The sequence below is a fragment of the Microcebus murinus genome, chromosome 10 (assembly GCF_040939455.1).
Source record: "Microcebus murinus isolate Inina chromosome 10, M.murinus_Inina_mat1.0, whole genome shotgun sequence".
Taxonomy (NCBI): Eukaryota; Metazoa; Chordata; class Mammalia; order Primates; family Cheirogaleidae; genus Microcebus; species Microcebus murinus.
The window spans coordinates 58,318,470-58,328,859 of NC_134113.1; the positions used below are offsets into that span (position 1 = coordinate 58,318,470).

At 47.9% G+C, this 10,390-nt stretch overlaps 1 protein-coding gene across 3 annotated transcripts; it reads right to left on the minus strand.

The window, feature by feature from the left end:
• Window positions 1-2,354: 2,354 nt before the first annotated feature.
• On the minus strand, window positions 2,355-8,832 carry SMUG1 (single-strand-selective monofunctional uracil-DNA glycosylase 1). Of its 3 annotated transcripts, XM_012764301.2 has the most exons (4): window positions 8,755-8,808; window positions 7,509-7,604; window positions 5,178-5,479; window positions 2,355-4,142 (listed from the first exon to the last, which is right to left on the minus strand). In XM_012764301.2, the coding sequence occupies exons 3-4, from the start codon at window positions 5,466-5,468 to the stop codon at window positions 3,615-3,617; spliced, it is 819 nt and encodes a 272-aa protein (XP_012619755.1). In that variant the 5' UTR covers window positions 5,469-5,479; window positions 7,509-7,604; window positions 8,755-8,808; the 3' UTR covers window positions 2,355-3,614. The 3 variants fall into 3 exon arrangements, with proteins under 3 accessions (XP_012619755.1, XP_012619745.1, XP_075863438.1); XM_012764291.2 differs by lacking the exon at window positions 7,509-7,604 and having other exon boundaries at window positions 8,755-8,832; XM_076007323.1 differs by lacking the exons at window positions 5,178-5,479; window positions 7,509-7,604 and having other exon boundaries at window positions 8,755-8,776.
• Window positions 8,833-10,390: the final 1,558 nt, after the last annotated feature.

The following is a 10,390-nucleotide window of genomic DNA, read 5'->3' on the forward strand; positions in this document are numbered from 1 at the left end:
TGGCTTTGGTTACCTGTCATAGATTGAATTATGTCCCCTAAAACTCACATGTTGAAGCCCTAATATGACTATATTTGGAAACGGGGCCTTTAAAGAGGTAGGTAGAGTTAAATGAAGTCATCGGGATGGGGCCTGAATCCAACATGACTGGTGTCCTTCTAAGAAGAGAGATACCAGGAAGGTGCACACACAGACAAAAGGCTACGGGACAACACAGCAAAAAGGCAGCTGTCTGCAAGTCAAGCACAGATGCCTTAGGAGAAAACAAACCTGTCTTGGTCTTGGACTTGCAGGCTCTAAAACTGTGACAAAATAAATTTCTGTTGTTTAAGCCACCCAGTCTCCGGTAGTTTTGTTATGGCAGCCTTGGCAGACTAATATATAGTGCCCTTGGGAAAAGACAGGCCCAGGACTCCAATCAGGCCCTCCCTGACAAGATGCACCTCAGCAATTGAGGACAACGGCCCCACTAGAAGCCAGACCCAGCAGTGACTCTGCCATACCCAGGCCTTCAAGTCACCATCCTCATTGCTACTGTCCAAGCACCTCTGTGAATGATCTAGAGACCCCAACTGTAGGCTTTTACCCAGACCCTACCATGCCCCTAGGATGTCCTCACTATAAACTCTCTTCCATTCCTTTCCCTGTTGCACCCACACTGCCTCCTATTTGGCCTGCCCCTTCCTCTCCTTCTGTGGGTTTCTACCTCTTGTTGGGTGTTTTCAGCGTGTGTCTTCTGTGCATCTCAATTCCCCCACTGAGCTTTAAATTCTCAAAGATTATTCTAGCTATCAAGACCCTTCACAAGCTAGCTTTGACTTCTCTCTCCAGCTTTTTCTCCCAACTCGGCCAACACTATAATCTATTTGACACCCCTTGAATACAACAATGCTGTTCTCTAAGTTCTCCAAAACCTTCCCTAAAATACCACCTCTTTGAGAGAGCTTCCCCTGACTGCCTCAGCTCAATATATAATGGAACCATGGCTTCTATCCTTGTGCAATTATTCCACAGTGTCTAATCCAGTGCTCTTTACTCACAATTCCCTACTTAGCACTCTACCACTGATAGAAGAGAGGAAAAAGGAGTCTAAGGCATGTGAAAGTACAATATTGTAATTCAATTATGATGCCAGCCACCTAGAGTTAGTGCACAAACTACAGGTTTAAGGGCACAGTCCCCAACAAGACTGCCCTCAGTTCAGATGCCAGTCATAAACCTCTGGGTCCTCGGGCCACTTGCACTTCTAATCACCTGGCTACAAATTCAGGAGTTCCCACAATCCCCTCAGGTTCAATAACTTGCTAGAATGACTAGAAACATAGATTCAGGAAAACACTATACTTATGATTAGAGTTTTATTATAAAAGATACACATCAGGGCCAGCCAAATGAAATGTAAGGTGAAGTCTGGGAGTGTTCCAAATACAGAGCTGTGTCCTTTGCCCATGGAATCAGGACAGGTCACCCTCCTAGCACATCCATGTGTTCACCAACCAGGAAGCTAGTCCAAAATCTCAGTGTCAGGAGTTTTTATGAGAGTATCACTATGTAGGCATGATTGATTAAAATCACGGGACATGTGGTTGAACTCAATCTCAAACCCCTCTTCCCTCCCTGGAGATCAAGCTGACATCACCCAGCTCAAAGTCTAATCATATGGCTGGTCTTTCTGGCATGGTCAACTTCCATCCTCAGTCAAATCTTAGCATAAACTCAAGTGCGATCTGAGATCAAATTTCAATATTAACTTAGGTATGGTTTAAGGTCAAATCTCAACATAAATTCAGGTGTGGTTTGAGGGACCCACCATATATAAGAAAGACACTCCTATCACTTGGGAAGTTCCAAGTATTTAGAGTTTCTCTTTCAGTAACTAAGACAAAAGCCAGGCAAATTCTTTATTATACAATGGAGGAGGAGAGGGTTTATACTAAAAGTCTTATTAATTTTGAAAGCTACAGATCATCTGTGTCCTAGGAGATGGGAAGAAGACCACGTGTTCCACATTAAGGTGGTCTCAAGATCTGCTCTGCTCCCAACTTGGTCCACTTTCTCAAGTCTTTACCAAAGGGGCACCTAACTAGCCATTTAGCAGACATAAAAAATGAGTTAGAAACTAGGCATCCATCCGCCCCCTCACCTGCTCCTTAATAGTATCCTGTGTATCACATAAACTACTGGGCAGGCCCCTAACAGAGACCATGCGGCTTTGGTAAGGCAACTAGGTATCTGCTACATCCTTATCCCAGCTACCCAAAAGAACTTTTTGCAAACAAGAAGCAAGAGAGGGGAAAATCTAAATTACCTCCCACCCCTGACATGCAGAAGGAGAGGAAAAAGTACCAAGACTAAAGGGTTTAGGAGCTTTTAATGCTTAAATTGAAAAAAATCACAAGCTGTGTTTTCATAAAGTCATTGGTCCATCTCTGGTAGGGCAAGAATGTGCCCCTCGCCCTGGCCGCAGGTGGAAGCCCAGACTCCCCCACAGCAAGGTCTTCAGAGTGGAGAGGGGCTTCCCTTGTAGTGCAGTGACACCCCAGCCCAGAGTCAAGAACACAAGGAGAAGAATACATAGTGAGCACCCATATGCCAGCCTATGCAAGGCACTTTCCAGTGTTATCTCAGTTAATCCTCACACCAACCCCACGAGTAAGCATCCCCATTTTACAGATGAGGAGTCCTGAGGCTTAGAGAGGCTAATCAATTATCCATCATACAGTTCACCAGTCTGTCAAAGCTGGGATGAAAATCCAGGTCTTCTGACTTTCCCACTCCACCACACTGAATTCTCCCTCTGGTCCAGCCTCAGCTTCCCATAATAAGTTCACTTTTTTTTTTTTTTTTTGAGATAGAAGAGTCTTGCTTTGTTGCCCAGGCTAGAGTGCCATGGCATCAGCCTAGCTCACAGCAACCTCAAACTCCTGGGCTCAAGCAATCCTGCTGCCTAAGCCTCCCAAGTAGCTGGGACTACAGGCATGCACCACCATGCCCAGCTAATTTTTTCTATATATATTAGTTGGCCGATTAATTTCTTACTATTTTTGGTAGAGATGGGGTCTCACTCTTGCTCAGGCTGGTTTCGAACTCCTGACCTTGAGCAATCCTCCCGCCTCGGCCTCCCAGAGTGCTAGGATTACAGGCGTGAGCCACCGCGCCCGGCCAAAGAAGTTCACTTTTAATATCACGTCCCATGTTTTGTCCTGGCACTATGAGGAAAGGCATCAGCAGCAGGAAGCTGTTCTATATGAATGGGTAGGGATCTTGGCAAGATTCCTCTGAAACAGCAAATATGACCTTAGAAGTCATTGTCTAGGTCACTCTCTGCTGAACAGAGTTTCCCAAGGAAACAATGAGGCAGAGCAGGCTGCAAGTGCAACAGAGCCCACCTTCTGCAGACTCTCTGTGGAGTTAGATAACGCAAAAGGGGTGATGTTCAAAGGAAGGTGAAGAAAGCAGGAGTCAGGAGGGCGAACAGGAGTAGTGTCAAACTGCCACGGCAGGTTGGAAGACAGTCAACAGATCAAAGAACATGTTTCCCAGCAACTGGGGAGCCCAGGACCTTTGGCTCTCATCCAGAAGGTGTCTTGTCCTATGCCAGGCCCCAGGGGTATTCATTTCGATAGCAGGGGCAGCAGCCCCAACTCGGTCAGTCTTTCCTTGGCCACTGCCTCCCAGCCCTTGTTGGCCTGTGGGTTACGGGGAGAGGGATGCAGCAGCCCCTCCACCTGCACCTCTGGCATCAGGCCTGACAGAGCCCGCCGTGCCCGCTGCTCCGCCAGTCGCCCCACTCCCACCACCAGCCGCACCCCCAACAGCTGCACCTGCCGGCAAAGGGCTGCGTCGCAGATCCCAAGAAGCTGTTCTCGCTGCTTGGCAGGCAGCTCAGCAGGAGTGAGGTTGCGCCCACTGGGAGTCAGGAAGAGCAGAGGACACAGATTGTGGACAAAGCAGTGATGGAAGAAGACCTCGGGCTGTCCACAGAGGTTCTGGAAAAAGCCCCAGAATCGGGCACCGCTCACTTCTGACTGTGGGCACTCCAGTCCCAGCACTGGTCGTTTAGGGTGCTCTTGGGGAGGGGTCAGCACAGGCCCCCCAATGCCCAACCAGTCCCGGACCATGCTCACTTCCCCAAAGGGCACCTGTGAGGAAGGAGAGAAGCATGAGTCTTTATACCAGAGACCTGATGCCTGGGCTCTGGGTCAACTGACCCCTACACACCTTCACTGAGATCTAGCCGGGACCCATCCACCTACACCTTCACCTGAGATGAGGATTCCTGGCCCTGTGGTTTGAGCCTGTCCATCTTTCTCCAGTGTTTCATTATGGACCATGGTCCAGAAAAATCTAATTGTTTGCCTCTATCCTCATTAGCCTTTGGGACCACACACAGGGAATACACTGAGATATCTGGCCCTGCATAGGGCTTCATGGTTAGTATCAGGGACAGACAGATGGCCTGAGACAGAAAGGCAGCCAGAATTAAAGGAGGTACGAGGGCAGGGCTGACCACTGCTTTCTGGGTGCCCTCTCAGCCCCAGGCCTCAGGCTGTCATTCCCATCGATCATTATTGATCACCTTTCATCACCCAGTCAGGGTCAATAAAAGCGATTGAGTCTCCTGCCCTGAAGCCTCTTCCCCTCCCCCCATACCCCCCAAGCACCCCCCACTGAGGGTCAGTCACTTATCCTGAGCTCTGAAAGGAAAGCAGGAAGGCCCTGGAGCCTGGCTCTAGTTTGAACCTCTCATCAGCTAAGAAACAGAACCCAGGTTGCCAAAATGACCTGCATCTCTTACATACCCACCCCTGTCAACCAGTCTTTGAGGTCCCAGCAGTCCCAGTCCCTCTTCTGACCCCAACCACACCCTAGGGACAGGGGAGATCCGGCAAGGTAAGGTAAAGATAAAGCTGGCGGAAGGAAGGGCTCTCAGAGGCAATTAGTGGACAGCTCACAGGGAAAACGGAACTACCACTAATGTGCTTGGTTAATTACGGGTAGAGAAGCCAGGAGAGTGTCTGAGACCACAGGAGCCAGAGTATGTATTGGGAGAGGCTGGGGCGGGGGCACCCACACACGTCCACAGCCATGCACGTGCTCCTCCTCCATATCACACCCAGCCAAGCATCCACCTTGGAGCCTCACACTATACCCAGTTGAGAAGCCAAGCCCTTTACCCCAGTCTGGGCCATGCCAAAAGGTCCCGGATTCATCCCCAGGAAGAGCACTTGCTTGGGCCCCTGGCAGTAGCGAGTCACATAGTTGCGATGAGGCTCCCACGCATACTCCACAGGATTGTAGATGATGCCCACTGGCTCTGAAAACTGCAACTGGCTCAGCTCAGCATTGAGCCGAAGCTCCTCCTCCAAGAAGCCCTCAGCCAAGCTTCGAGGGCGGGGCTGGGGCTCCATCAAGGCACCTGTAGGCTCATGGAGGGACCCCAGTGGGAAAGCCTGGGGCACAGCCATGCTGCTGTCACCTGAAAAGAGACAGAGACCTCATCAGCCCTTAGCCACAGCCCCTACTTCCATCTCCTGGGCTTAGGAGGGACCTGAGAGACCATGTCAGTCATCCAGCTGCCAAGTAGGACTGAGCTCAACTCAGTTCTTGATAATGAAGGTCCTTGCCCTCCCCACTTCACATATCACCTGGAGATGACAAGCCATAACCACCAAACACCTCCCACTCCAAACCTCCTTTCCATCAGGCATAGGTCTGAGTCACGAGTTCCTAGGCCACACCAAGCACATAGTAGGTTCTCCATAAACATCTACTGGTGGCATCTTTTCAGTACCTTTAAATGTCATCCTTAATTAAAAGAAAAAAAAAGCCTAGCCAGGATGGGGTGTGTCCAGGAAACCACAGTGCTAAAGAATAACGCAGGTGCACAGCCACAGCCCAGAGCCCTAGGAGGGCTAATTACAATACCTTCCAGGTGGTGAGCAATTGCTCTACACCAGGTACACCTCACTGATCCTTACAACAACCCCATGAGGTGGGTATTACTGCTCCCATGCTACAAGTGAGGACACTGAGGCTTAGCAAGATTAAGCAACTTGTCCAGGGTCACATAGTTAGCAAGCAATGAAGGTCTGGATTTGAACCCAATCTATCTGGCTCAAGGCTATGCTCTTTATCACCCACACCATCTTGCCTTAGATGGCTTGATCAGCCAACCCACTAATTCTACAATCCCCTAACACCAGTCCTGCTTCTTTCTGACATTCAAGAATAGTAAGAAGTCAATTAGCAAAAAAAAAAAAAAAAAAAAGAATAGTAAGATATCACCAGACTCAGAATACTCTTGCAAGTTATGCAACCATGGCTATAGCCTCAGGTTTCCTCACCCAAATACTAAGAATAATAATACCCACTTTATAATGTTGATATAAGGATGGAATGAGATGTTATGTGTCAGTGAGGGGAAGAAGAGGGGAAAGGGAAGAAATAGGAGAGGACTGGGGAGAGGAAGGAAAGAGGGGAATCTGCATTTTGAGCAACCTTCCTCAGGTGATTCTGATGGTTGGTGAAAGCTGAGAAGCATTGCCTGTCACCACGGTTGGTTGTGGCTTCTTCATGAATTCACACCTTGCCTTCCCAGCTAGACTTGGGCAGATCAGGGGCCAGCCCTATTCAATTTCCCTCCATAAGCCCAAGGCCCTGGCTCTTATTAACTACTCAACAAAAGCCTACTCAGCTCTGTCCATCTCTTCTTTCTCAATCTTGTGTTTTGTTTTGTTTTTTGAGACAGAGTCTTACTCTGTTGCCCTGGGTACAGTGCAATGTCATGATCATAGCTCATAGCAACCTCAAACTCCCGGCTCAAGCAATCCTACTGCCTCAGCCTCCCAAGTAGCTGGGACTGCAGGCATGTACCAAACACCTGGGTAATTTTTCTATTTTTCGTACAGAAGGGTCTCACTCCTGTTCAGGATGGTCTCTAACTCCTGATCTCAAGCAATCCTCCCACCTTGGTCTCCCAGAGTGCTAGGATTACAGGTGTGAGCCACCATAATTGGCCTCTCAATCTTGTTTAAAACTACCCTTCTACCAAGGAGCCATTCCTGATGGACTCCTCTCCACTTCTATATCCTGTGTTCACTCAAGGTTCAGCTGCCCACTTTGCACTCTGCTTGCTTTCCAGGGCTTGACAGCCTCTGAGTGTGTTTCCTTCACATCTGGGCCTCCCATGGGGAAGGGACCATTGTTCTTCCTGCTCTCAATCACCTGCACAGGTCAAGAGTGACCTCTTCCCCCAAATGAGACCTCAATGTTAACACAACAACTTAATCAATCAAACTATTCTCTAACCTTAGCCTAGGAGAAGTGGGAGAAAAAAAATAAAAATAAATCAAAGTCCAAACTTAGGAAGCCCTTCTCCAGATTGATCTCAGAAGTCTTTAACTGATCTGTCCAGGTGGCTACCCAAGACTAGCTTGGCTCATATGAAAACTGTAAAGGGAGCTGTGGAGAACTCAAATGTTTCAAGGAACCTTGCTTTGCATTACCTCATATAACACAAACATTAGCAGACTGGCTGCTCCAGTTCCAAGATCTCCCTCAAGTTTTAAGTTGGGTCTACTTCTGACATTTAGACACCTGTGCTGGAGACAGTAAGGTTGGGGTACACAAAGAGTGACAAGGTCTTACTTTCAGTGTTCCAGAGTTCCAAAACCTGATCCAACAAGAGCTACAGGCTAGAAGACAATTGACTTTAATTCTAGTCCGAGTTACATTTTTAAGAAAGTTCTCTTGAGCAAGTCATTTAACTCTCTTTATGAAAATCACATATTCCATCCAACCTACTACCAGCTGTTAACTCATCTATTTTCTTCAATATTTATGAGTCTCTTGGTGGGGAAGAAATCCAAGATGAATAAACTGTAGGCCAGGCTTTCAGTAAGCTCATAAACTACTGTGAGAGCACTGATACACAACTAACTGTAATACAGTGTGCTTTGAGATTTAATATCCTGAACACTACGGGAGCCCAAAGGAGGAACTTGGAAGTTCTACTTGATGTCACCAAGAGCCAGAGGCTTAAGAAATGTAGATACTTTATAAAATACAGTGTCGTATTACATTAAGCACAAAGGCAGCGGAGTGTGACCTAAAGATAAGTCTGGCCACCAAGACCGGACTTCAGACTGATGTCAGATTTGTCTGACATCAAATCCACTAAGTGAAGAAAGAATTGAAAACACTCTATCCAACCCTTGTCCCTTGGAGGCATTCAGAAAATACTTTTTTTTTTTTTTTTGAGATTGGGTCTCGCTCTGTCGTCCAGGCTAGAATGCAGTGGTCAATCATGGCTAACTATAACTTCCAACTCCAGGCCTCAAGTGATACTCCGCGTTGGAATCCCAAAGCACCGGGATTACAGGTGTGAGCAACCGTGCCCAGCCAATAAGAAAATCCTCAAACTAATGATAATGATATAATAGTAATAATAGAGCGTGGACTCAAAAAGATTTCATCCCCTCTCCTGGTACCGAGGAGACTGACGGCTGGCTAAAGCACCACACAAAACCTCCGCCTGAGCCCGCTGGCTCCGCCCAATGGGAAAGCCTTGATCCCGCAGGCTTCCCCGGCGGTTCCGTAGACTGGGCTACCCCCGCACTGGGTCTAGCCCCAGACGGAACAAGGGGACCCACGCACAGCCACTCTGACTACCCGCTCGGCTCAGCCCCGAGAGCCCCGGGACGCCTCAGCTCGCCCCAGGGCCCCCAGGCTCCCAGCCTTCTACTTCCTCACCTGGTCCAGCTCCCCATCTTGTTTCCGGTTCCTTTCCCCACCCCCGGCGCGAAGGGCAGTGGGAGTCGTAGTCTACACTATTTAAGGAAGGAGATTGGCGTAGCCGTGGCCACTTCCGCCGGAAATGCTCAAATCCCCGGAAGGCGTGCTGAGTTTGCCCTAAGTGACGCTGGGGGTTGTAGTTTGTTTTTCCATCAGGGTTAAATGAAGAAGTCTGGAGAAGTGAGAGGCTAGGATCTGTTAAAGACCAAGAAAATCCCACGTTCTAGCCCTAAAAGATATCACCCTTCCCAAAGTTCATTTACAACACTTCTCCCAAAGGGATGGCTAATCAGAAGGCCTCAACCACCTCCAATCCCTCAACTACCTGAGGGTAAAACCATTTAACTCTAAAGAGTTAAATGACTTGCTCAAGAGAACCTCCTTAGAAATGAAACTGGGGCTGCCCCAGGTATAAAAGAGCTCTCCTTTTCACCCTCCAAGGGCCATTACTGTGTATAGAACATCCACGAAGGCATTTCTGACATCTAACAACCCTTTAGCAAGAGCATCCCCTATTACTGTCCAAGCCCATTTTGACATCTCTCTCTCCTCTGTCTTACTATCTGCCCAGCCCTATAACCTCCTGTATTAGCCATGGGTCTCCAGAGAAATAGAATCAACAGGGTATCTACTTATCTATCTATTATAGGATATTTTTATTATAGGAATTGGCTCACAGGATTATTGAGGCTGAGAAGTCTCATACTTTGCTTGATCTTCTGTCTGTAAACTGGAGAAACAGGAAAGTAGGTGGTGTAATTAAGTCCCAGTCTAAAAGGGCACCAGGGGCTCACTGCTGTGAGTCCCAGAGCCTGAAGGACCAGGTCTCCAGTGATGTCTGAAAGCAGAAGAAGATGTATGTGCCAGCTCACTAAAAGAGAGAGAATTTGCCCTTCCTCCACATTTTTGTTCTCTTGGGCCCTCCAGGAATTGGATAATACCTACCCACATTGGTGAGAGCGATATATATCTTAACTCAGTATATCAATTCAAATGCTAACCTCTCCCAGAAACACCCTCACAGACATATCCAGAAATAATGTTTTACCAGCTGTCTGGGTGTCCCTCAGCCCACTCAAGTGGACACATAAAATTAACCATCACACCTTCCATCCTTCCAAATCTTCCCCCTCAAATACTCTATCCAGGAAGTCTTCCCTGACCAATCCTAAACCTATGGCTACACTTAACAGTCCCTTCCTCCACCCCACCCCATCCCAATACCTATGTTCAAAGCTGTCCTATTCCTAGTTTAGTTCTTGTTCTCCATCTGGATCTGTTTCTATGTCCTGACTCTAAGACATTCATTAGACTGGAAAACCCCTAAGGCTAATTATCTTCTAGATTCATCCCACCCCCAGCCCCTGCACACACACTGAGCACAGCCAGGACATAAGCAAGAAGTAAGGTCTCTCTGTAGATGAAAGGGAGTGAGACTAATGAACCCCAGAACAGGAAGAAGTGAAGGAACAAGGATGCCACCTCCTTCCCAAGACCTGCCTGGTCTCCTATCAACAGACAAAAACTTAATGTGTACAGCAAGACTTTCAGGGAGCTGTGAGCAGTGACCCTTTGACATCAAAGGTGAGAACCA

Coding starts and splice junctions, on each gene's coding strand:
- SMUG1 (XM_012764291.2), bottom strand. CDS start 5,468: ATGGCTGTGCCCCAGGCTTTCCCACTGGGGTCCCTCCATGAGCCTACA. Junction 4,143..5,177: donor TTGGCATGGCCCAGACTGGG/GTAAAGGGCTTG, acceptor CCTTCCTCACAG/GTGCCCTTTGGGGAAGTGAG.